This window comes from Tenrec ecaudatus, chromosome 16 (genome assembly GCF_050624435.1).
Source record: "Tenrec ecaudatus isolate mTenEca1 chromosome 16, mTenEca1.hap1, whole genome shotgun sequence".
Taxonomy (NCBI): domain Eukaryota; kingdom Metazoa; phylum Chordata; class Mammalia; order Afrosoricida; family Tenrecidae; genus Tenrec; species Tenrec ecaudatus.
The window spans coordinates 44318219-44345456 of record NC_134545.1 but is presented as its reverse complement, the minus strand read 5'-3'; the positions used below and the strand labels follow the sequence as shown (position 1 = coordinate 44345456).

At 43.8% G+C, this 27238-nt stretch overlaps 1 protein-coding gene across 5 annotated transcripts in view; it reads left to right on the top strand.

The window, feature by feature from the left end:
* The window catches only part of KAT6B (lysine acetyltransferase 6B), a 273044-nt gene extending 246683 nt beyond the window's left edge, over window positions 1–26361 (top strand). For 4 of the 5 annotated variants that reach the window (XM_075533364.1, XM_075533367.1, XM_075533366.1 and 1 more), the window contains exons 14-18: window positions 15850–16081; window positions 16593–16752; window positions 17316–17657; window positions 19694–19985; window positions 22612–26361. In XM_075533364.1, coding sequence (XP_075389479.1) covers window positions 15850–16081; window positions 16593–16752; window positions 17316–17657; window positions 19694–19985; window positions 22612–25115 — 3530 coding nt within the window. In that variant the 3' untranslated portion in view covers window positions 25116–26361. The remainder of the gene's footprint in view (window positions 1–15849; window positions 16082–16592; window positions 16753–17315; window positions 17658–19693; window positions 19986–22611) is intronic. The other variant, XM_075533365.1, reaches the window with a different exon arrangement.
* The last annotated feature ends 877 nt before the right edge of the window (window positions 26362–27238 follow it).

Here is a 27238-nt window from a genome sequence, read left to right as displayed (position 1 = left end):
CCCATGTGCATGTTCCCAAACCATCGACGTTTTCAGCCCGCGTCCAGAAGTGCTTTCCCATGGAAAACAACCGTTATTAGGCGGAGCAAGCATTTTAAGAAAGCTCAGCGACACCTCGGAAATGAGCCAAGAGGGGGAAAGACTGTCAACCTCAATGGATGAATGGAGAAAGTGTGACAGAGTTATCATGTGAGAACTCTGAAGTTGGTATCTCATATGGTTTGGCATTTTCTGTTTTAAGTGAATATCAAACCTTGATAGTTGTCAACAGTGTTGCATGAAAAGTCAGCTAGCTCAAAGAACAGATCTTTCCATCAGACTTGTAAGCAAGATTGAAGTTAATTAATATAATTTTATGGAATAAAGTATAACTAGAATGAGTCTTGGCTTCTCAGTATGACCCAGCGATCAATGCCAATAAAACAGTAGCTTCCTAGGGGAGCCACTGGGCCAGTTACATTCAAGCAAGAGAATTCATCTAAGAACGTTGTAATGCTTGTTTTTTAGAATTCCTAAAGAGTTGTTTTGGTAGATTTTCTCTAAGGATATTGAACGATCACAAGGGATCATTAGGGAGATGTGTTTTTTAAATGGAAAACTGCTTGGGGTGGGGGCAAAAACAGGAAAGTTGCCCCAAGGAATGTGTTCCCCTCATGGCAGTGCACCTGTGCGTTCTGGATGAGCAGTAGCATGATTTGAGCCCCGGATGCCAGAATTGCTGTGTTGACATGGTGTGAGTGGAAGAGCGCTTCAGGAGGAATTGTCAGTGAGATGGAGCATCACTTTCAGGAATGTGTAGACCTAGACCTAGCTGGAGGATGTGCTGAGGGACTCAGGCTTCATATTTTGATTTTTTTGTTTGTTTAATGAAAGTTTTATGATTTTATAGGAGTACTTTATAAAGAAACATAGGTATTGTTATGAAAGCCAGAATAATGTTAATTGGGGAGTGGGAGTTGATCAAAGAGGGTGATTATTTTCTGGGGTTAAGTTCTGTGTCTTCATTCTGGGTAATAGTTACAAGGGCCTTTGCCTTGTAACAGTCTGTTGGGATGCATGTTTATTTTATATGGCTTTCTATATCTGTTTTTATTTAATTATTTGGTAGGGAAGGTGGCCTTGGCTTTAATTTTTTGCAGGGTGTAAACCAATGCTGCATTCCCATTCAGTCATGACCAACAAAGCAAAGTCAGAATGGGCTGGAATTTGCAAAATGTCAGAGAGACTAGAGTAACTGACCAGGGAAAGGATGGGTTGTGCCAGAAGCTTAACCTCCCTCGTAGCAATCAAGAGCAGAATGCATGTTGCGTAGCAATCAATATCTTGCCTGATAGGATCTGAAATAGCAGGAACCTGCTCACAGACGGCAGCGGCCCACACCACTTTGAATATGTGTCACTCACTCTACACAGCACTGGTAATAACCCACTCTCTGACATCAGGCTCCGGAAATAGCTCGATATACCTCCTTAACGTCTCACATTCCAGGGCTTTGACCTGTAATTTTTCCCATCCTGTAGGTTATTATTCCAGGCGTTCTATTTTTGCAAATTCCAGTTCATTCCAGTTTTGCTTTGCTGATCATGACTGAACCAGTTTGAAGCCGTTTTTTTCCTTTAATTTTTAAAGAAAAAATTCAAATCCAGTACCATCAGTTTGATTTTGAATCATAGTAACCCTATATCGGCTTCTGAGACTTTACATTTTTACACGAGCAAACAGCATCGTCTTTCTCTTGAAGAGTGGCTGGTGGGTTTGAACCACCGACCTACTGGCTAGCAGCCTGTTTCCCTGACATCACCACTAGTGCTCTTTTTTAAAGAAAGTGATCTTTTAAATGGGGAAGGTTGCTCCATATAGTTTCTTAGACCTACGGACTATGGTCTTAGAGTTTGAGTTTCTCTAACTGCTAAAACTGAAAATCATTTTGTTTTAATTGATGGCACGATATACTTGACCTTTTCCAAAGCAGATGCATTTTTCACCTTCACAGCTAAATGCCAAATTGTGAGCACACAGGTGTTGGTTTATTGGCCTCTTCAACTCCATGTTAGCCTAAGCAAGCAAAACTTTTGTAGAGGAAATACTGTAAACTCACTTATTGAGTCTAGTCCATTCGAGAATAGCATTCCTGTGCAATGTGGCTCCTTTCTCAAAGCCTCCAGCCTGGAAGCCACCGCTTGCTGCTGAGTCCACTCTTGAGTAGTGAGAGGAGGACCCTGGCCCATAGGGTTTCTCTGCAGTGACTGATTTTTCACAGTATATGCAGGGAACTCAAACCTCTAATCTTTTAGTTAGCAGCGTGGAGCATAGAAACATATTCGCAGGGCCAGTGTGTCTGTTAACAGAAAGGAACTCCCGTGGTGCTGTGGGCTGTACAATGAGCTGGTAACCTCAAGGTTAGCAGTTCAGACCCATTAGCCACTTGGAGAAAGATGAGGCTATCTGATCCTGTGAAGATTTATAGCCTCAGAAACCCTATATAGAATTGACCCAATGACATTGAGATTGGTATTTGTTTTGTTGTTGATGATGTCAACCGATTGGTGATGAAATGGAGGATTCAAAGGAAATATGCAGCACAGAGGCCAACGAGATAAAGGTGGAAACACAACATCATTGGAATTTCATTGTTCTTTTTAAAGAGGAGAGAAAGCAATATTAGCCTTTTAAGACTGTGTAAGAAACTGCCCTTCCTCCGAGAATGTTGGAGAGCTAAGCAGTTCCGAAATCTGGGGTAGCTCTTTTAAGTGTTAGAAACTGTACAGAAAAGACGTCAAAAGTCAAATTTTTAGAAAAGGGGAAAAGCTAAAATGTCTTAGAGTATGCTGAAACTAGGAGTTGCTGGTTATGTACTGCAAAAAGACTTCCTCCTTCTTAGGAAGATGATATTCTGTTAGATTAGAAATCCTGCCCTATGGTTTGCCCAGTGTTGGCGCTTTTCCCTGAGAATTTTGGCAAGTTAGTGAGACGTTTTCCTACCAATGCTGAAGATGGTCTGAGTATTCTTGACTGCCTTACCCCCCCCCCCCCCCCGTAGCTGTGTTGTGGCATCCAGTTAAAACCCTGCAGATCATAATGAATGTTTTTAGAGAGAAAATAAAATGAATGAAGCCTGTGAGTTTGTTTCAGGCATTATTTTACCAAATAATTTAGATAATCTTCCTTGAAGATATGTCTAAATTATTGAAGAGACAAGAGAAAGCACCAGGTTTCCCTTATAATCTTGAACCTTTTTGTGTTTTACTCTGAAATACTTCCCTGCCACTTCTCCCTAAATTAAGCATAGACTTTCTTTTAACTCAGCACAAGAATTAAGTTGCTGTGGAAGGGTTAAAACCAGCTAAAAGACGATTCTGTACTTCTCCCCATTCTTCTGCAAAATTATACAGGAAGTTTGTTGCTGTTCTCAAGCAGGGTAATTGCAAGAAGCCTTCACATAATTCACAGTTTCAATCTACTCGTCCATTGTCCCTGTGTACTTTGATTTGTAAACGATGATTGCAGTGTGATTGATTGCTTGTGATGTAGGATATTGAATAGATTTTTTTTTAATGAATGTTAACTGTTAACATGTCTACTTGACTTCCTGGTATTTACAAAGTTTGAGGTGCGTACAGTCAGCAACTGCACACTAGTTGAATTCCTAGAGCTTTTTCTTCTTTAAGTTTGGAAAATGGAGTATCTATAGCCTAAATTGCCTACCAGACACCAAACCCAACCCACTGCTGTTGGGTGGACTCTGTCTCATTCCAACCATATACACGTTTCTGAGATAGTAGATCCTTAGAGGAGCAGACAGCCTGAACTTTCTTTCCCAGGGCAGCTTGGACGTTCGAACTGCTAACCTGTGGTTAGTAGTCCAACACGTACTGCCAGAGCTTTGTCTTTCTTAAATTGGCAATGGAATGTCTACATACAACCTGAAGTGTTGACTGTAAATAGATGCGCACTGTTGACCACGCTACTAAGTCATGCCACTCCTCAAAAAAATGTAATGTAGATGAATAATATGACCATAGAGTATGAAGACATGGGGAGACAATATTTGTATCTTGTGGCTAAAACTGTGCTGATAAACAAAAGTTTCAACTCCAGGGAGCCAGTCACAGAATGGTGGCTCATTCGAAGGTCTTAGAGAAAAGTCTCACCTGCCAGCTCAAAGCATGAGTACTGATGGCCTTTAATACTACTAATGAGGCTGGGTCAGATGCTTGTGCTTTTCTAAAACTTCACAAGTAACCTTAGCCAATTTGCACTTTTCCTGTAAGGTTAAAGGCCAGCGGCCTACAAGACTCCAAATTCACTGACAGGATCAGCCATTACTTCATTATGCATCCCTTCACTCCAGCTCCCACTACCAAGCAGGCTTCTGTGCTGCTTATTGTCAGAATGCCTCCCCAGTCACCCTGTGGACACTAGCACCTTCTTTCTCAAACCCTGTTGAAAAGCACAAAGGAAGTCCATTAAAGAGAAAAGAGAGCATTTCTTCTGGTGACTGATGGCGTCAGACTATTTTGTCTAGGTGACCAACAGACATGATAGCTTCTCATACCTTATCGTTGAGCAATAGTTGATCAGCCAGATTGGATGATTGGAAAGTTATCACAAAGAGAGACAGGTTCCCTTTTCAGGAGTACTTTGCTGTGAAACAAAGCAAACATTTAAGGATTTCTATTTCCACATCACATTTCATTTTCAGTCTTAGTGTGTATTTATTTGTGTGTTGTGTGAAAACTTATCACCAAGAATTAGAATTCCTTTGATGAAATGACAGCTGACACACACACACAGATATTATTTTAGGAGTGTTGTGGAAGAACAAATGGAAAGGCAAGTTACTCTTTCAACCACCTTGTCTCTCAACCCCTGCTTCTGAAATCAGTGGCAGTGCCACACTGATGTCAGTGTATCTGTCCCTCTCTCATTGAGCTGCAGGGGAGGGCTAGACCAAGATGGCGAGTTCAGCTGCACCCACAGAAGCTCAGCGCTCTAAAGACGACCAAAACAAATCCTAGCATTTGCTTTTAGTAATTTATTTAAGGCAAACTTGAATTGTGATTTTTCCCCCTCCCAGACACAGGAGAATGGTCTTATAGTTGAATCAATCATAAATATATTAAGCAAAAATGTTTACTTGAGACCAAGAAGCAAACTCACTGCCATCAAGCCAGGGCTCACTCGCATTGACGTCCTCCTGGCTTCCGACACCGTCGCTGTTTATGGGAGGAGAAAGCCCAGTCTTTCTCCCTTGGAGCTGCCAGTGATTTCACACTGCTGACCATGCGGATTACAGCCCAACTCATACCCGCTACACCACCAGGCCTTATATAATTGTAATACATTTGTCAAATCTGCAGTTCCAGTCTTGGGAACATTTTAGGTCTGTCTCTGGTCCTCAGGCCTCTCCAAGTAGCAGGTACTATTCTGCACACACATACACACACACCAATCACATTCAGAATGTTCACTTTGCTCAGCCTCAGAGAGAAGGTAAACCTGTTTCCTGCCTGCCTGATGCAAAATATGTGATGAGTTCACGTTCTTTCTAAGCACCTACCTGTTTTCTGGTGACGGACACACAAAATGACCACATCCTTCAAAGGAACTTCACATCTACCCACGGAACTGCTGACCTCCTCCAGTAAATCCTATGTAATCTGTAGACTCATACTTAGAACATCATGCTCCCACCATATACAGGAGAGCTAAAGGACAGTATTTTTCACTGGAGTAAACTTGGGGAGACATCCAATTAAAAATATCAGAGAAAAAGTGTGTACACACACACACACATATATATATATATATATATATATATATACACACACACATACATACATGTATATATGTGAAAAGGAGATGTACTGGGGGATTTGGAGATGAGAGATCTAAGAAAGGGGCTTAGAGAAACAGACCAGGATATGATCCCAGGCAGCTGGTTTCTTTCCCAGAACACCCTGTCTCCATTCTCTGGGATTCACTAACTTGAGACATTTCCTCAGGGATACACTTCAGCTTTCTGGATCATTGGCTCTTTGTTTCTTCTGCCCTGGACTGTCTCTGTTTTCCGCAGAAGCCAGGAGCAGTCATTGTTTTTGTGGTTTGATGTCCTTATTGTTTCTTCAGGGTAGTCCTTGAAGTTGAAGACATAGGAGCCAAAGGGAATTTGAGGGGCACAGAACCCTTGATGAGAACTTGGAGTCACAAGTTTCGTGAGACAAAGAGTGGTTTGTGGTGTTTTGTTTTGTTTTCCATGCCCTCATTCTTTATACCTGAGTAGTTAGCTCTGTCTGTATGTGTGTGCACATATGCACACGTGAAAGAAACACACACCAAGAAAGAGGGCAGGAGAAAGGGTTGGAGAGAGAACTTCTGTTTGAGGCAGTGGGACAGTTTCTAGGTGCCTTAGGGGAGCGTGGAGGGAAAAAAGGTAAATCTTCTGACTCTAGAGCCATATGTCTCCTTCCTTCTGTCCAGATTTTCTTTCATTCCTTCTATAAAAGGATATTTAGTCGCCCACATGACCACTTGGAATTTCATTCGTTCAGGATGTTGAATAATTATATCGGGTTATTATAATATGCCAGGCACTGTTCTGTGTGTTTTGTATTACACTCATTAATTCTTACAGTAACATTACGAGAAAACCCAACTAAATCCAGCCCGCATAGCAACCCTCTAGAGGGTTTCCAAGACTGGCAGTCTCGATGGGGCACACAGCCTCATCTTTCTCCTGCAGAGCAGCTGGGGCGATGAACCGCCAACCCTGCAGTTTTCAGGCCAATGTGTGTTTGACAACAGTCCAATAAATAACACGATAGCTGTTTATCCTTAGTTTACGGATGAGGAATCTGAAGCACACAGAGGTCAATGGCTTCAGAACTCGTGATCTTTAAAAGTGTGTGTGTGTGTGTGTGTGTGTGTGTGTGTGTGTGTGTGTGTGTGAGAGAGAGAGAGAGAGAGAGAGAGAGAGAGAGAGAGAGAGAGAGAGAGAGAGAGAGAGAGAGATGATGATGATGATGATGATGATGCGTTTGGGCTAAAGGCTTACACAGCAAATTGGGTTCCTATTTAACGATCTCTACCGCATACTGTCATGTAGTGGATTAAAAACCAGGCTGCTAGCTCCCAGGTCAGCAGCTCAAACTCCGCAGCTGCTCCGTGGGAGAAAGATGAGGCGGTCCGCTCCTGGACGATCCACAGCCTTGGAGACCCACCGGGGCAGCAGCTCTGCTCTGTCACATTGGGCCACTATGAGTTAGAAGGGACTTGATGGCGGAGGGAGCTTTTGTTTGTTTGGGTCACACAGATTGTTCAGTGACTTGGGTTGCGTTTTTCACAATGTCCTCATTATTTCCAGTTCTAGTAATCCAGTTTCCCCACACCCTTACCTCCTCACATTTGCTGTAGAGTAATTGTTGACCGTTGAGTCTCTTATAGAAGATTTTTCAAAAGAAGTGCAGTACTCACGAGAGAGATTCTTTATGAGCCAAACTGGTATTTAGGTAAAAAGTAATTCCAGGAGAGAGTTTCAGTTCAAGGTTTAGAGACTTTCAGGAGAGCTGTCTAGTCCGAACCAGTCCAGCAAGAACTTAGTAACAATTTGTGTTCTGTTCCATATTTTTTTCTTCCTGCTCTGTCAGGATCCATATTGTGGCCTGGATCAGAATGGTCAGTAGTGTTATCCAGGTACCATTTAGTTCTCACCTCAGGGTAGATGACGCTGTGACTCATATACGCTATTAAACTCGTTTATTCTTTGAGTCTCTGATTGCCGTCTTTCTCTTTTGTTCCTGATTTATTAAGTGGTGATCTAGTGGGTTTTACTGGGTGAGTGTTGGAAGTCGATCACCAGGCTTTACTTCCGAGTCTTTGTTTGGTGAGGAAGCGCCGCTGTAACCTGTTTAGCATCACTGCAGTGCACACGTTTCCAGGGACAGACCAGTGGTTCTCCTCAAAGCCCATAGATGGTCAAATAGTATTTGCTGTGAGTTGTTAGTAATTGTTTCTGTTGCGTATAGTGCAGGGTCAGCAAAAAGAGGGAGGCCATCAAATAGATAGACTGACAGCGTCGACGCAACAGTGGGCGCACACATGCAGCCACAGTGAGAACAGGCGGTTCCAGGCAAGGTTTTAGTCTTCCGTACTGTGTCACAATGTGTCCGTGTGGACTCCACGCCGCCTAACAGCGTCATTACTTCAGGCCTGCAAGACTGTCCAAAAACCAAACTCAACTGCCATCAAGGACAGAGCAGCTGTGCCTCTGTCAATTTCCGAGGCTGGGAATCTTGAGGCTCTTCCATGGGACTGTTGTTGCGCCATTGGAGTCCATTCGGAATCATGGAGAGCCCACGTGTGCAGAAGGCTATCAAGACTGTGTTCGTTCAGAAGGAGCCCCGGCGGAGTGGGTTACTCGTGGAGCTTTGATGTGCAGAGCCAGCCGTTTGAAGCCACCGATGCCTCCTCCAGGGAAGGAGGGGGCTGTCTATGCCGTTGGAGAGTAGTAGGAGGGACTCCCACCTGGGGAGTTGTACGGTGTCATCTAAATCGATTTTTAAAACCTAACTGCCGTCGAGTTGATTCTGACTCATAGCAGCCCCATAGGACAGAACGGCCCCGGGGTTTCTGAGATTGTCACTGTCAGGGGAGCGGAAAACCTCATCTTTCTTCCGTGCAGCGGCGGCCGGTGGATTTCCTCTGTGCACCTTTGCAGTTCTCAGCCCAACACACACCCCTCCCCCACCAGGGTCGCCCTCAGTCTGCATTGACCTGATGGCCGTGAGCGGCTCTCCTCGTCTATCTTCTGAGGCGCCTCGTGGTGGATTTGCAACATTCAGACTTCTTGTTTGCTAAAAAGGTACCTTTAATTTTAACTGGAAAGCAATCCGATTTCAAGCAGTCACAGGTCAGTGAGATCACTACTCCAGTCTTAGAAGAGTGTGCGAGCTAAGGCTCACCTTCCTTCCACACAAACTGCAAAATCGCCACAGATGTTCAAGGAGGTGACCAAATAGTCTGTCAAGTATCGCTACTTAAACTGAAAACATACTCTTCACCCACTTGGTCGTCGTGCTGCTTAACCCTGAAACTAGTAGCAGACAAGCATAAGTGTCTATCGGTGCATCTCCATCCCCATCACAAGATAAATAATTAGTCATCCGATTTCCTCTCTTCAAGAGTTGCCATAAATCCCTTGCCTGGTGTCAGTTGCCAGGCTTGCAAACCCAATGCCATCTACTGAGAGGGGCCTATCAGCTGGGTTCACAGACCTCAACAGGTGCTTGATGAAAGGTGTGTAACCTGAAGATTATCTTCCCCTAAAAGCATCCAGTGATCCTTCGCTCACACAATCCAGACAGATGAGAGTCGGGTAGCCTGTCAAGGTTTATGCGTGTGTGTTTAAGGAAATGGGTATGGTCTGGTGCCAGGTGGTAGCTGAAGATGGTTTGCGAGGGTAGATGAGAGTCAGGTAGCCTGTCAAGGTTTATGCGTGTGTGTTAAAGGAAATGGGTATGGTCTGGTGCCAGGTGGTAGATGAAGATGGTTTGCGAGGGTAGTTGCCTTTGTGGGAACATGCTTAACTGTATCCACATCCTTGCCCAAGAACATTATGCTGCTTACTAGTTTAAAAGCAAGGCATGTGTCAGGTTAAACGAACATTGACCTTGCAGTTAATATAGTGGGAGTTAAGTTAATTTTGGAACATGAGTCTGCAAAGACAGATCTTGACCTTGTCTAGATTGTTCTTTCCTTTTCCTAATGAATCTGTATTCCTGAAGGCAACACTACTCCCCCCACAGCCACTCTTGGGGGAGCGAGTCGGAGGATTGAGGCTGTTTAGCGTGAGCATCAGTTCTCTTACTAACTACTGGTAGAGCAGCCTTCATGCACATAGGGTAATTTGGACCCCATGAACATTCCGTTTGGAAATGTTTTATAGAGGGCACGTTGTTCTTCCTTTTCCTTTAAGTAAACACCTCCACAAACGTTTGAATTGAGTATGTGGCTTATACACTGAATCTCTTAGAACAAGTAGCGCCAGTGAAGCTTAAAAGGAAGCCAGGTTGGCCTGCATCAAGATAGTTGATGGGAGGCTGGGCCAGTCAGCTCGCAGCGACCAGGGAGCATGGAGCTAGTGCTCTTCGCCGAGCACCTCTAGCGTCACAATTTACAGAGAACGGTTCCCCAGCCGTTAACTGCAGCTACTGGGACGTGCCCTCCGAACGTTGCGCTCTTTCCGGTCTGACGCAGCCAGCTTTTCTCAGAGACACTTCGGGTCTCCCGAGTTAGGGAAAGGTAGTAGAGCCCCCTGGGAATCTGTTCACCATGAGTGGGTTGTACTTGTTTCAGATGCTTCAGGATAGTACACCAACTTCCAAGATAAGTGCTTTTATATTTCCCTGCATCTTACTTAGATCAATTATTTGAAATCTTTTTGGTAAGTTGATTTAAGAGCTGTAACTTAAACCACATCTCTGTAGTTAATTACTCAGTAAGTAAAATATTCTTACCAAAACTTATTCTGAATTGCTATATAGCAATTAAGACTTGGAGAGTCTTGACTAGATAGAAAGAAACAAAAGGTGTTGAGAAATTATTTCCACCATTCCAGAGTAGTGGAATGCCACTTGCAAAGCCTGTTTTTTGAGGGTAAGTGCCTGCTGCAGGTAAAATATGTATAATAAATTACATTCACCTAGTGCACAACTGGAATAGACATGACACACCATTTCTTTTCAGCTATATGATGTTTTGTTTTTTGGTTTTTTGTTTTAAACATTTTATTAGGGGCCCATACAACTCTTACCACAATCAATACATACATCAATTGTGTAAAGCACATCTGTACATTCATTGCCCTCATCATTTTCAAAGCATTTGCTCTCCACTTAAGCCCCTAGCATCAAGTCCTCATTTTTCCCCTTCCCTCCCCGCTTCCCCCTCCCTCTTGAGCCCTTGATAATTTATAAAGTATTATTTTGTCATATCTTGCCCTATCCGGCGTCTCCCTTCACCCACTTTTCTGTTGTCCATCCCCCAGGGAGGAGGTCACATGTAGATCCTTGTAATCGGTTCCCTCTTTCCAACCCACTCTCCCTCTACCCTCCCAGTGTCGCCACTCACACCCCTGGTCCTGAAGGTATCATCCGCCCTGGATTCCCTGTGCTTCTAGCTCCTATCTGCACCAGTGTACATCCTCTGGTCTAGCCAGACTTGGAAGGTAGAATTCAGATCATGATAGTGGGGGGTGGGGGCGAGGAAGCATTTGGGAACTGGAGGAAAGCTGTATTCTTCATCGGTGCTACCTCGCACTCTGACTGACACATCTCCTCCCCTAGACCCCTCTGCAAGGGGATCTCCAGTGGCCGACAAATGGGCTTTGGGTCTCCACTCTGCTCTTCCCCCTTCATTCACTATGATAAGATTTTTTTTGTTGCTCTGATGATGCCTTATACCTGATCCCTTTGATACCTTGTGCTCGCACAGGCTGGTGTGCTTCTTCCATGTGGGCTTTGTTGCTTCTGAGCTAGATGGCCGCTTGTTCACTTTCAAGCCTTTAAGACCCCAGGCGTTTTCTCTTTTGATAGCTGGGCACCATCAGCTTTCTTCGCCACATTTGCTTATGCACCCGTTTGTCCTCAGCAATCATATCATGGAGGTGTACACCCAATTATACGATTTTTTGTTCTTTGATGCCTGATAACTGATCCCTTCGAAACCTCGTAATCCCACAGGCTGGTGTGCTTCTTCCATGTGGGCTTTGTTGCTTCCGCGCTAGATGACCGCTTGTTTATCTTCAAGCCTTTAAGACCCCAGATGCTATATCTTTTGATAGCCGGGTACCATCAGCTTTCTTCACCACATTTACTTATTCACCCACTTTGTCTTCGGCGGTTGTGTCGGGAAGGTGAGCATCATAGAATGCCAGTTAAGTAGAAGAAAGTATTCTTGCATTGAGGGAGTACTTGAGTGGAGGCCCAATGTCCTTCTGCCACCTTAATACTGAACCTTTAAATATATGCACATAGATCTATTTCCCCATCTTCATATATATATTTGTATATGTACATGTCTTTGTCTAGACCTCTATAAATGCCCTTTGCCTCCCAGCTCTTTCCTCTATTTCCCTTGACTTTCCTCCTGTTGCATTATCATGCTCCATCCCCACCTGGGTTTCAGAAATACCTCTTTGTTACATTACCCTTGATCATGCCCTACTAGGCCTCCCACGCCCACCTCACCATCAATTTGGATCACTTGTTCTTCCCTTTTCCCTGGGTTTATTAATACCACTTCCTTACCCGCCACCTCCTCCTATTCCATTTCCCCCTGGAAATGTAGGTCCCGTTGTTTTTCCTCCAAATTGTTCATCCAGCCTATCTTATTTTGACAGACCTGTGGAGATAATAACATGCACAAAAACAAGACAGAGCAAAACCAAGCAACAATATACAGGAAAACAACAACAACAAACCACTGACAAAGAACAAAACACAATAAGAAAGAAAAGTTTGTGGTTAGTTCAAGGTTCGTTTGTTGGTCTTTAGGAGGGTTTTCCAGTCCAGTCTGCAGAGGCACCATGCCCTGGCCCCAAAGTTCACCTTCAGCATTCCCTGGGGACCTTGCCGCTCCATTCCCTTGCTGTTCCGCTGCACTCCCCAGTGCTTTGCCTCAGTGTGGTGGGATCAGATCGGGTACAGTTCCCACACTGTGTCTCTGCTGCTGTCCCCCGCAGGGCTATGGGTCAGTGAGGGACGTCATGTCTCATAGTGGGGCTGGCCATGTGGTCCTCTCTGTGGACTCCCTGCTCTAGTTAATAAATAATTTGGGGGCTCTTACAGATAGCGCTTATAATAATCCATACATCAGTTATATCAAACACTTTTATGCATATGTTGCCATCATCATTTCCACATTTTCTTTCGACTTGAGCCCTTGATATCAGCTCCTCTTTTTTCCCCTCTCCCTCCCCCACCTTCCTACCCTTGTGAACCCTTAATAATTTATAAATTGTTTTTATTTTCATATTATACATCGTCTGCTGTCTCCCTTCACCCACATTTCTGTTGTTCGCACCCCCCCCCCATGATGGGGTGGAGTGCTGTAAGTCAATCACTGCGATCAGTTCCCCTTGCTCCCGCTTCTTCCCCCTACCCTCACAGTAATCGCTTCTCTCATTATTGGCCCTGGGCGGGTTATCTGTCCTGGGTTCTGTGTGTCCAGAGCTCTTACCGGTACCAGGGTACCTGCTCGGCTTCAGCCAGATTTGTAAGACAGAACTGAGGTCATGAGAGTTGAGCTATCTGTTTTAACATATAATGGGGGGGTTTACTTAACCAGCTTTGAATCAGAAGTTTATCCTTGGTCATTAGATTGCTCAGATGGATCCTATCAGAGATATCTCCTCCGGGAGAAGACTTTGTGCCCTGAGAAATGGCTGGGAGCCTCCGTGTCATTACCTTGGTGGTCTCTTGTAGTCAGATAAGGCAGTGTGGTGGTACCTCTGGACCATGACATTTGGGGTCTGTGGTGGTGGTGGTCACTCGAAGAAGCTGCTTGGGGGTTTTGTTTGGTTTTCGGGTTTGCGGGGCGTTTCTTTCTCTCCAGCTCCTAGGAAAGGATCACATCCTGGCAGGTGCTGGGTGCTTCCACTCTGCCTTCACCGGCACAGCCCAGGACTGTTTGCCAGGAGAGGCTTGCTTCGCGGCTTAGTGCCCTCCCTGCTGTGCCTCTTCCATGGCAGTGTTGTCCACGGAACCCTCCCAGAACACGGCTGCCTGCCTTCGTAGTGGTAGCAGGTGCAGGAAGCCCTGGCCTGAGTGTTCTCCACAGACACCTAACTTCTGGTGGCCTAACTCATTTAGACTCAGTTCCTGCTATGGTGTATCTGTATTACATTAGGGTGTGTGAAACATGAACAGCTATGAAAAGCAGGCCTTTTCAGGATTCCGGCTGTTGCCCGGTAGCCCAGAGTAGGAATTGTGGGAAGGGAAGACAGACAAAGAAACCCTTATGAGTCTTGGGTAAGGTAGCTCTGCGTATGGGGGATGTAATGTCAGGAGGCACCTTCCTCCTTTGAACACTTGATTTGTACAGCAGTCCTTCTGCTAGGCTGAAGGAGTGGGGGCAGGGGGTGGCGGAACTTCCTGTCCCCATCTGTGCAGTTCAGATAAGAACCAGTGGGGGCCTGGGGAATTTCACAGTCACTGTGGGGTGCTTTTAATTGAGGGATCTCTGGACATATCCATGGTTCCATGGTTCTCTCCCCGCAGGAGTGCAGAGCTGGGACCGCCAGCCAGCCAAGTAAATTTCTCAGCATGTGCAGATGACGGATGTGCCAATTATCAGTGTTCTAAGGTTTGAGCATCCTTGGTACTCAGACAACAGCGAGCTCTTCTCCATGTTGACAGGGCACGATGTGGGCTAACAGTGGCACGCACAGCGGCCGTCACTGTAAGCACGTTTCTGACTCACCTCTGTGTGCAGCCAAACGATGTGCTGGCAGTGGTTTGACTATAACATTTTGTAGTGCTTGTTTGCATTCAGTCGGTACTTTACACTTGAAACTGAATTAGACAAATGAGTCAAAAAGACAAGCAGAACCTTAATTTGATACCTGCTCTTTATTATAATAAAGATTGTAATAAGAGCACATGAAAACTCTCACAATGCAAAATACTGTGGTGAGAGCCCTCTGTCCTGTGGGGTGACTTGCTTATTCTATAGGCCTGCATTATTTGCAGTGATTTAGGGAGACCCAAAAAATGCATAGGAAACATTTGATTTTTCCTTCTAACCAAAAAATCCAAAATCCAAGATAATGCAGCCATTTTGGAAATGTAGATAAAGAAGAAAAATGCTTACGATTTGGTTGGTTTAGAGCAGCATGATTTTGTAATTGCTGCCACCTACTGTAGGTGGCTGATGTTTGTTTAAATGTAAGATGCTTGTGAAGGTAAGACTGTTGAAATAGCTAATTAGCACCAGGTAGATATCATGAGTTTATAGCATTTCTTCTCTACTCCATAAGTGGCTCTTAATTACCGTGACGGCCACTAGCTTTCATTCAGTACTGCAAGTGGATTTGAAGTTCGCATTTGAAACTTCGTTTGCCAGTGAACTTCACATGAAAGCTGCAGTACCCACATTCAAAAGCTCTGCATGCTCAAGGATTTTCTGAAGACTCGGTATATGAAATAGTTTACTTTAAGGAGGCCTGTTTGGTTGTTTTAATTGGTAGGAGCTGTGTCCTCCGATTGGAGTATAAATTAATTTCCGTGAAAATAGAGCTAGTGGAGCTGCTGTGAAATGCCGCCATGGACTTAAAAGACTTTCTTTTATTAGTCTGCACAAAGCTTCGCATCAGTCTGCTAGCTAAATGTAACAAGGGTGTAGAATGGAGTCAACAGAGGCCATTCTCTTTTTAGTAAGACCCGGCTGTCAAAGGGTCATTAGGTCCTTCCTGTGTAAAACAACCTGCTCATTAATGTTTGGGGTGGTCCTTCCATTGAATTTCTGAGTCAGTGCCTGGCATTTCTTTTTTGAAAGAATCTCAAGCTGGTGGGAGCTTGAGACTGACCAGAAGCCAAGTCTCTGATCTTCACTCTTAATCTTTTAAGTATGCCATAATACTTTGGGAATGCTGCAGCTAGCTCATGAATCCACTTACTGATTTAAAAGCATAAGCTTCATGGAGATCAAATCACTATCATCAGGCAGAGACTGCATGTGTAAACTGAAGGCACTTCCTGATACTACTCATATTCTAGTGCTCCCTGTTCAAGTTCTCCAGACACCACAGTTAAGTAGACTTTTCTTTTTTTTGTTGGTGTTTTCTTGCTCTAGGTTACTTGCTTTCTAGAAGAGAAGGCCAAGCAGGGTCTCCTGAAAAACCGCTTTCTGATCTGGGTCGCCTCTCCTACCTGGCCTATTGGAAGAGTGTCATCTTAGAGTATCTCCACCACCACCACGAGAGGCACATCAGCATCAAGGCGATAAGCAGAGCTACGGGCATGTGCCCCCACGACATTGCCACTACACTGCAGCACCTCCATATGATTGACAAGCAAAATGGCAGGTGAGTCCCAGGGCCTAGGCAGCAACACTGTGTTATGCGAGGAGAAAGAGAAAGGGGAGTCTTTCCAGTTAAAAAATGAAACCAATTGCCATTGAGTCAATTCCTACTCATGGCAATGTCTGGTGTGTCAGAATAGACCTGTGCTGATTTGGGGGAAGTCGATTGCCAGGACTTCCTTCTGAGGGACCTCTGGGTAGATTTGAACTTTCAACCTTGTTGGTTAGCAGCTAAACATGTTACCTTTGCACTGGATATTAGTTGGTTTTTTTTAAGTCCCTTAGTGGTATTAGCTAAACCTTTCTTCCTTAAAAAAAAATAACAATAGCCCCCTTTTCTTGGAGGAGGTAGAGCAGGGAAGAAGGTAGTTGATTATCAGTTTACTGTACCTTCTCTGGGTCCGCTTCTGACTTTTCCTAACCTGGGTAATAGTTGTGCCACCATATGTCAATATTACAAAGGGGAATGAGATTTCAGCCTTTGAATTGCATTGTTCTGCTTCATAACTTTACAGATTTGTCATCATTAGAAGGGAAAAGTTAATATTGGGCCACATGGAAAAGCGGAAAACCTGTTCTCGGGCCAATGAACTTGATCCAGAGAGTCTGAGGTGGACCCCAATATTAATGTCTAATGCTGCTGTGTCTGAAGAAGAGCGAGAAGCCGAAAAAGAGGTAATGGTGGGCTTCATCCGCTGGAGTTGTGTGACTTCAATCTTAGAACATTATCAGGCTAAGAAAGTCATTCATAGCATTGTCAAAAGCTTGGGTCTCTAGAAGAGAACTTGTGAAATGATGTGGCACTAAATTATTGGGAGGATGCATGGTAAAACATGATAATTTTATTGAATTGCGTAAGAGAAATGAAACATTTGTCATTGATCACAAAGCAGCATTTTTCACTACTGACAGCATGTAATCAGATCATATTTGGTGCTGAGCTCCAAGGCTGCATTGTCAATCGATTCTTTGTGTTTATGAACTTCCTTCAAGTGCTCCATGCCAGTGAGCATGTAATGTTCTGATAAAGGGCTTGAATCAATTCACTGCATCATTAATAGTGCTAAATATCCCATGACACCCAATCTTTGATTTGTTATCCTGATGCAGAGGGGTCTGGGATGTTGCTTGGCTGACTAACTGCCCTGATCAGAACAGATCATTTGCCATCCATCTTTAGAGGCTCTGGCTGCTGTACTGCCTCTCACTGGCCCACTGTCTTTACCCTCCCCCCTTAGGCTGAGCGGCTAATGGAGCAAGCTACCTGCTGGGAAAAGGAGGAGCAAGAACTACTGTCATCTAGAGCTACCAGTAGGCAATCACCTGCAAAAGTCCAATCGAAAAACAAGTATTTGCATTCCCTGGAGAACCGGACAGTGACAGGGGACCGAGGACAGCTGATGGAGCTGTCTAAAGAGAGCAGTGAAGAGGAGGAGGAGGAAGAGGAGGAAGAAGAAGAGGAAGAAGAGGAGGAGGAGGAAGAAGAAGAGGAGGAGGAGGAAGAGGAGGAGGAGGAAGAAGATATTCATACCTCTCCCCCAAGACTGACAAAACCACAATCAGTTGCCATAAAGAGAAAGGTATGTAGTGTTTACATTGTCAGTTGAGGAGTAATTTTCAATCAGCCCTAACTTTGTCATTGCAAACATTCTAGTTGTATTTGTTTCCCACTCTGGTCTTATGATGTAGTTTGTGTAGATCCAGTCACACTAATCACGTATCATAATCGTTTGTTTTATAGTCATGATTATGTTTACCTTTTGAGGCTTGTTAGTGCTGTGCAGAGGAAACTAGCAACAGGTCACCTTCCAAGTTCGGTAGTTACTGCCACCTACTGGTTGATAATATTAAGGCAGATCATGTGTGGGAATAGAAAGGTGATCCACCTTTCAGCAAAATTTAATGAAAACACCCAGGCCTAGCGAGGCCCCAGACTTGCCCAGGGTCTTACAGCTCATTGGTGGTCGAGTTAGGGCCTAGCCTAGTGCTCCTGGTACCATTTCTGTTTCTTACCCTTGACGTAGACTTGTTGGAAGGCATTTTAGGCCTTTGAGTTTGATGTTGACCTTTATAGTTGGCATTTGTGGCCAAGTACACATTGCTAACATTTCTCATATTGTATTAGCCTACTGATTCCTCTAGCTATACCCCCATCAGTTCCCATAATACAAAGAAAGTAACAAAACAATGATTTCGTTTTTGTGGCTCAATCTAGATCTGTTATGGTTGTCCTCATTACCTATTTGTGATCGGTATTGCTAGCCAGATATTGTCCAGCAGAGATAACAAACTGTAAATTAAGGCTCTGCCCCAAAGCCACATACATGCTGTGCTAACTCTTAGCCTAGTACGCTTTCTCCCACCTCCGGCAGTCTCCTGGCCCAAAGGCATCCCTAGGGATTTGTGCTGAAAGGAACAGCACATCAAAAGGGACTTTTGACTTAGATGTGCTTTAATTTCTTATTCTTCTATTAGATAAGGAAATATAATTTATAAATAACTAAATAACAAGAGAAATTTGTTTTGAAACACTTCAAACCAGAATCACCCAGGCCATGATAATGGACCGCCCTCATATAGGTGGACAACCTAAGGAACTCCATTTCTTTATATTGGCTGCACTCAGGTGTGCGAAAACCTCACCGGAGGGCAGGCTGAATCCATAACCATGCGTGTTACATGACAGTGTGTGGTCATAAGGTTTATATATGCACTTCAGCGACCATTCAGAGGGTTAAACATAAGATACTGATTCTTGGATGCAGTTTGCCCAGAGTCTGGATTCTAACTAAGCAATATTGAACCCTTCTTTGCACCATATTTTCAATAATTTTGTGCCTCTTCTGTTGACAGATTACATTTTAACAGCACATCTGCTTGTCATCTCTGTTTTTGAATTTTCTATCACTAAGCAATTTCTACTTGGGAAGAAATTCTTAACTGCAATTACGATGTTAATTTGTGCCAACCTTCAATACAAGTTAAAAAAAATAAGGCCGCACTTAGGGCATGTCTTTTAACCTTTTTTAGGGACCTTCTATATTAAAATGTTTCTGCCAAATTATCAGCCCACATCCAGCATATATGGGTGAACAGGACATGGCTAGCATCTTAAACAGTAGAGGAATCTATTGTGCCCATTATTTCCTTTTCTAGATTCTTAAGTCCTCTGACCTTGGGAAGAAGTGAGCTAATGGTTTGCACATGGTGGATGCCTAGTTACTTTTGCAACATTTATAGGAACATGGTGTCCTTGCTGATCATACTCTGTGTGATATGCTCTGGGATCTCAGATATTAAAACCAGCAAGTATCACTTACAAAGTACATGCTACAGAAGCAGAGCTTAACTTAGGAAATGTACAGTTAAACGCTGGTAAGATGTTACCTCTCAAAGCATCTGCTTGAGTAAACAACTGCTGTATGTGGAAAACATTTGCCTGTGTAGTAGGAGCTGAGAGGGGCTTTACATCAGATGAAGCGTCAGCACAGAGGCAATGCAAAAGCCTTTCTGTGTAAGATTCCCAGACATGCGTTCAGTACATGTTTGCCGCATAGCAACTCAGTTACTTTATTTCTCATGAGTTCTTATGTATTATGCTTGGAATTAATTTCAGAGACCTTTTGTACTAAAGAAGAAAAGGGGTCGAAAACGCAGGAGGATCAACAGCAGTGTAACAACCGAGACCATTTCTGAGACTACCGAAGTACTGAATGAGCCCTTCGACAACTCAGACGGGGAGAGGCCAATGCCGCAGCTGGAGCCTACCTGTGAGATCGAACGAGAGGAAGATGGCTTGAAGCCAGTCGTGAGAAAAACATTCCAACATCAGCCTGGAGCGAAAAGACAGACAGAGGAAGAAGAGAGAAAAGACAATCATTGCTTTAAGAATGCTGGCCCTTGTAGAAGTAAGTGGAGGAATTTTAGAAAACCTTGTGAACGCTTCTGTATGACTTTGCTCCCCAAAAGCGGGCTCCTGGGCTTGTACCAGACCACCTGGAAAGTAACTGCTCATCTGTCCTTGCTCACCCATTACAGGGCTCTATGTCTTCTTTCTGAAATCGGATTTATGTTAAGCATCCTCTAAGGTCATAGCATTCCTCTAGGTGTGTTAATCTTACTTTCCAAAAATTGACTTATTTCTGAAAACGTTTGAAATCTGTCAGTAAGAAACACTGTATTTCCTTGATTCTAATAGGTTCTGTTGTCCACATTTAATATTTCGGGTCACATTATCAGTATCAGCGTTGAATATGGTGGTTTCTTTTTTCCTGGAAAACAAATATTAGTAAACTGATTGTATATCTTCTAATCAGTATTATCCAAAGTATATTACTATCTAGAATTGTTTAAACTTAGCCATCCATGTCTTCAGTATTTGTTTTGATAATGTGGGGTTTCGAAAGAAATCAGGAAAGTGCCCTTCCATTTAAATTGCCGTTTCCTCCTAGCCAGGGGCATGTGAGCCCAGGTTCGGCAAACACAGGAAGCCCTGTGAGTTGTTTTTGGTCCACCTCAGGAAAGCAGCTACCCCTTGCCTGCCGTACAGCTCTAATGACTTCAATCAAAAACTTATTTTCTTCTAAGCTATCTCAGTCCCTGGTCACTACAAGTATCGTCCTAGCTTTTGGAAACACAATTTTAAGGACAATATCAGAAAAACATCTTTTCTTGACTTTTTTAATTAGCAGGAAGGCATGTCATTCTCCATGGATGACATTTTGCATAGACAACTTTATCCTAAGTGCAGGGAGGCCTTGTCTTGTTCTTTAAAATTTCCTTCAACAGCTGTTTCTTTCGACATGGAGACAATGACAAGAGAGCCTCTGTGTGTTGTGGGGGCTGTATGTTCTTCCTGACTGTCTTCTCAAGAGTCGTACCAATGAGCATCGCAGCCTTCATGTTCCACTTGATGCCCTTATCAATTAAAATTCTAAATGGTCTTTCAGGATCTTCTTGTCCTTAAAAATCATATCCTGCAAGCCTAGTCTGTTCAGTAGCATCTAGAAATGGGAAATCCAGGGTCATGTGCCCATGGCTATTACCTTTCTGTGTGAATGGAAAGGAGACCGATTGAAAGTCTTGGAAATGAGATTCCCGCCAATGTTGCCCTTGGCACTTCTGAAGGAATCATCACATATATTTGTTCTTTCAGCTAGCCAGTTTGAATGCATTAGTCTCAGGTAAGTTTGTGTGTAAGCCATTTATCATGTAAATGAGCTAGGAGCTTAACATGCTATGCATGTTAACCACTCCCTTCTGAACAAAGGGATCCCTCTCTTCCTCTTTGGTAATGAGATCTATGTTCTCTGAAGTAGGATTCAAGGAACGCTATTGTTCTTTGCACAACTTTTCCGTTAGGCTGACTTTTTGAGAAAATCAGTGTGGTCTTTCATTTTAAAAATCATTTCAGACCTGGGTGAATTATGTGTATATTTATTTTCCTTATTATTTACATAAATACATTTCCATAGTGGCATGGATTTATATTCATATATACAAATACAGTACAAATAAGGCTAGCTGAGCCCAAAGAAATAATTATGGCTTAGTTCTAGGTTTGTTTGTGTTTTTTTACTATTCAAACCTTACATTTTGAGTAGCAAACTGCTCCAAAGACCACGTGGACAGAATTAGGCACAGATTTCCACCTGATTTTTAAATGATCAGTAGTTGTCATGGTAAGTACCTTGCAGTTTATGTTATGCAAAATATACAAAAATAATGGTCCTGTAGAGCAAAGAGTTACAGGTTGAGCTTCTAACTACAGGCTCTACAGTTTGAAACCACGGACTGCTCCGCGGGAGAAAGAAGAGGCTTGCCCATAAAAAACTACAGTCTTGGAAACCCACAGGGACAGTTCTACCCTGTCCAATGGGATTGCTATTGACTTGATGTCAGTGATGGGTTTGGGTTTTTTTTTTTTTTGGGGGGGGGAGTTGTTTTGGTTTTGTTGTAGTTGATTACAGATGTACTGAGGTATTATGTATTGCCAGAGAGAGCATTTAAATTGACTAATAATAGCCTCTGTTATCATTTAAACGCAGAAACTCTCCACAAAGAGACTTTCACCGGGTAGATGCACAAGTCGGGTTTATTCTCAGTTCTCCGATAGAGTAGTGTTGAGGATAAGACTAGCAGAAACCCCTTCTGTTTGTTTTCCCAATTGATAAATATTCAAATTCATTTTTGTACATTGTGAAACTTGGGCTTTACATGTCACAAATGTTTGGCAAGCTCTTCAGTAGCCAGTGCCATGTGCTTCCATGACAAAAGCAAGCTTTGTGTTCAGGTGTGTGTTTGTGAGGGGGAAAGAGAGCGAGGTACTTCACCTAGGTCTATGTTGCTATGCCACAATACTTCTCTGCATTATTCTTGGTTATGTCTTAGTCATCAACGCTTAAAATGCTAAATCGAAGGGTATGCTTATTAGTTAATTTAAGGGAATGAATTTAAGTTATTTATGGCTATACTACTTTGTAAGACTTTTTCTCTCTCTCTTTTTCCCCATCTTCCTTCTGTCACCTCATGAAGACAATAGAAATGATGATCCAGATAACTTGAAAGAAGATAATAAAGACAATCCTGAGCCTTTAAAGTGCAAGCAAGTATGGCCCAAAGGGACAAAGCGTGGTCTATCTAAGTGGAGGCAAAACAAGGAGAGGAAGACTGGGTTTAAACTGAATTTGTACACGCCACCAGAAACACCCATGGAACCCGATGACCAGGAGGTAGCAGTGGAAGAACAGAAAGAGTCTTCAGAAGGCCAGACCAGCCCTCCTCCCATCAGGACTGAGGAGGAAGTCAAGGACACTCTTGAGCCCCTGCTGCCTCAAGATGAAAACAGGAGGGAAGAAACACGTGCCTCTGTCAGTTCCAATAAATCTCCGAGTGAAACACCGGAAGCCGATCTAAACAAACCTGAGGAGGAAGAGGAAGAAGAGGAGGAGGAAGAAGGTAATGCAGAAAAAGACCCATGTAGTCCTAAAAGTGAGGAAAGAGAGGAACCCGAACTCCCCTTGGAAAAGGAACATCCTGTGCATTTGGATGACCATGAAGAAGACGAGGAAGAAGAGGAAGAGCCATCTCATAATGAGGACCATGATGCAGATGATGAAGATGACAGTCACATGGAATCTGCTGAAGCCGAGAAGGAAGAACGCCCAAGGGAAACCTTCAAGGAAGTAGTGGAGAACCAGGAGGCTTTTTTAGACCTTAGTGGTCAGCCTAGTCATTCAAATCCAGAGGTTTTAATGGGCTGCAGCATTGACCTTGCAGCTTCGGGTAGTAGTGAACTGAAGGAGCTTGCTGGGGACACTGAAGCGGCACCCGAATCTGATGAGGAGCAGAAACAGAAGCAGGAACAAAAGGTCAGTGAAGAAGCAGAATCTGATTGTAAACAGGAGAATGCAGTCACCATGGAAATCGACTCTGAGACTGTCCAGGCAGTTCAGTCTTTGACCCAAGAGACCAGGGAGCAGGATGACACCTTTCAGGACTGTGCGGAGACTCAAGAGGCCTGTAGGAGCCTCCAGAACTACACGCGTGCAGACCAAAGTCCACAAATTGCTGCCACTCTGGATGATTGCCAGCAGTCGGCTCACAGTAGCCCGGTCTCATCCGTCCACTCTCATCCCGGCCAGTCAGTACGTTCTGTCAGCAGTCCGAGTGTCCCTGCCCTAGAAAACAGCTATGCCCAAATCAGCCCAGATCAAAGTGCCATCTCCGTGCCATCTCTGCAGAACATGGAAACTAGCCCCATGATGGACGTTCCGTCTGTTTCAGATCATTCGCAGCAAGTCGTAGACAGTGGCTTCAGTGACCTGGGCAGTATCGAGAGCACAACCGAGAACTATGAAAACCCAAGCAGCTATGATTCCACAATGGGCGGCAGCATTTGTGGGAACGGCTCTTCACAGAACAGCTGCCCCTACAGCAACCTCACCTCCAGCAGTCTGACACAGAGCAGCTGTGCCGTCACCCAGCAGATGTCCAACATCAGCGGGAGCTGCAGCATGCTGCAGCAAAGCAGCATCAGCTCTCCCTCGACCTGCGGTGTCAAGTCTCCTCAGGGCTGTGTGGTGGAGAGGCCCCCAAGCAGCAACCAGCAGCTGGCTCAGTGTAGCATGGCTGCAAACTTCACGCCGCCCATGCAGCTGGCCGAGATCCCCGAGGCAGGCAATGCCAACATTGGCTTATATGAACGGATGGGTCAAAGTGATTTTGGGGCTGGGCATTACCCACAGCCCTCAGCTACCTTCAGCCTTGCCAAACTACAGCAGTTAACTAATACCCTTATTGATCATTCATTGCCTTACAGCCATGCCGCTGCCGTAACGTCCTATGCAAACAGTGCCTCTTTGTCTACGCCATTAAGCAACACAGGGCTTGCTCAGCTTTCTCCGTCGCCACACTCTGTCCCTGGGGGGCCTCAAGCACAAGCAACCATGACCCCACCCCCCAACCTGACTCCTCCTCCAATGAATCTGCCGCCACCCCTTCTGCAGCGGAACCTGGCCGCATCAAATCTTGGCATCTCCCACAGCCAAAGACTGCAAACCCAGATCGCCAGCAAGGGCCACGTCTCCATGAGAGCCAAGTCGGCATCTCTGTCACCAGCGGCTGCCACCCACCAGTCACAAATCTATGGGCGCTCCCAGACCGTAGCCATGCAGGGTCCTGCACGTACTCTCACCATGCAAAGAGGCATGAACATGAGTGTGAACTTGATGCCAGCTCCAGCGTATAATGTCAACTCAGTGAACATGAACATGAACACGCTCAATGCCATGAACGGGTACGGCATGTCCCAGCCGATGATGAACAGTGGCTACCACAGCAACCATGGCTACATGAACCAGACCGCCCAGTACCCTGTGCAGATGCAGATGGGCATGATGGGGAGCCAGCCCTATGCCCAACAGCCAATGCAGACCCCTGCCCATGGTAACATGATGTACACAGCCCCTGGCCACCATGGCTACATGAACACAGGCATGTCCAAACAGCCTCTCAATGGGCCCTACGTGAGAAGGTAGGCGGTGCGGGCCGTCACAGAACCCACTGCGCGTCACGGTCGGCATGATCTGCACAAACACCCGTGAAGAGTACGATTTCAAAACCAGCAATTAGTGTGAATGCAAAACCATTTGTTGGCACCATTTATTTACAAAAAAAGCTGTATGCAGCGGAAAGCCTTATACAAGTTGTTTTTCTTTTTCTTTTTTGGGGGGGGGGGGATACCTTGTTTCTATTACTTTTTATGACATTCTCTGCAAAAGAAAGCCTCTCTTTGGACTACGATTTGGAGGCAGTCACTTGTTGTGCCTGCTCCCATGAAACAGTGTGGATTTCAAGCCCCAGATGATCTGTTTTAATACTGAATCAATAGCTTCCTCCCCCCCTTCCCTGTCCACTCCATGTAAATGCCGTTAGCCTTTCAGTTCCTGTATATTTTGTTTAAGGTGACACTTGAGCATGCCGCTAATGTCTTTGTTAGTGACAGTGCGTCTTGTAGTACTGTACAAGTGTTGTGCTAACAGTAAGCCATTGCTTAAGTTTTTTTGCCTTGATTAGGGTGCCCTGCTTTGAGGGTGTGAAAAAAAAAGAACAAAACTATATTTTTGTTAATTATAAAACTGTAAAGAGCTATAATAGCTATTCCCATTTGATTAGTCAAAGGGGTTTTATTGCTAAACGTTTGGTGTAAAGTTGAGACCTTTTTCCATTTTTTGGTGACAGATTTCTTTGGGGAAAAAAAGGCAGCTTTCTGTTTTATAAATGCAGACTTCTGTTTATTGAATGAAGCATATCTCAGTGTTTATCTGTCAGGTTTTGAAACATTTCATATATGTCCAAATACTTGGCAGGATTTAAAAAAATAGTGAATTTGGTGTAAAGTTGCTATTTTATGGAAATGCCTCTAACTTTACATTTTCATTCCATCTGTAGATTTTTCTATCTTTATAAAATATTGGAGTTATTTTTTAAGGAAAAATAGAAAAGTAGCTTGTGAATAGCTCAAACTAAGCTTACAAATCGCATGTAAAAAAGCAAAAAGGTTATTTGTGTCTGTTTATATCGCTTCCTTTTTTGTAGCCTTTGTACCTGTACAGGGTGACTGTAAGGGCCAAGCAGAAGAGGCGTAATCCTTGTATAAAATAGCCAGCGACACTCTTGTATTTATCTGTTCTCTTTTTAGTCAGTCACTTAAAAAAAAAAAACCACACAAAAAAAAACAAAAAAAGCTGTACATTTTAACATAAAATAAATTATGATGAGCCATTTTTAGCCTCTTGTGTCCTGTCATATTATGATTGATGGAGAATGACAACCTTGAACTGTATCATGTGTCACCTCTCAGAACACACACATTTGGGGAAAATAAATTATTTAGTGTAAATTGGAGTTGAGATCTTCTGATTTGTTTTGACTTTGGGGGTGGGGATCGGCAATAAATAAGAGTAATATCTAATAAAAATCATCACATATACCAAATACTTATTTAATAAATTAATTTATAATGGATTTTAATGCTTTTCATGAAAGTTTATTTTATGCTAGTGCATACCTTCTGTATGCCAATCATTGTCTTTAAAATAAAGTGAATTTGTTTTTTTCTTTTGGACTTTGATCTTCATTTGCAAAGGGATCTTGCACAAATATCAAGCTGTCTTTCTCTATTTGCAGTCTGTATGCACACCCCTCAGGGCCTAGCACAGTGCCAGCAAACTTCATTTTTATAGAGACTAATGGGAAACACACTCGATGTGGGATTGAATGTTTGAAAATTTTTTCCTTAAAAAAGGTGTGAAAGTTTTCCTCGCGTATGTTTTCTTTAGAATTTAAAGTTTAGACACAAAACATGACACATTCACAGGCATTTGGTGCTCAGAGAAAGTTCTGCCTGAGTGTTAATATATTCGATGATTCAAGGGAGGAGTCTAGCAGTGCACACTTGACTTGGCGGCACTTATGTGAACCCAGCCATGAACTCTCAGAATATCCAAACGGGCTCAGAGCTCTCCTGGGAACCGGCTGTGTGCTTTTGATGCCTCGTGGAGAAACAACGGGCTTCCTTGGTGGTAATCGGGTGATGCACCGGCCACAAATACACACCTGAGTGTAGACTCAACACGGAACTGACGAGAGGAAATGCAGG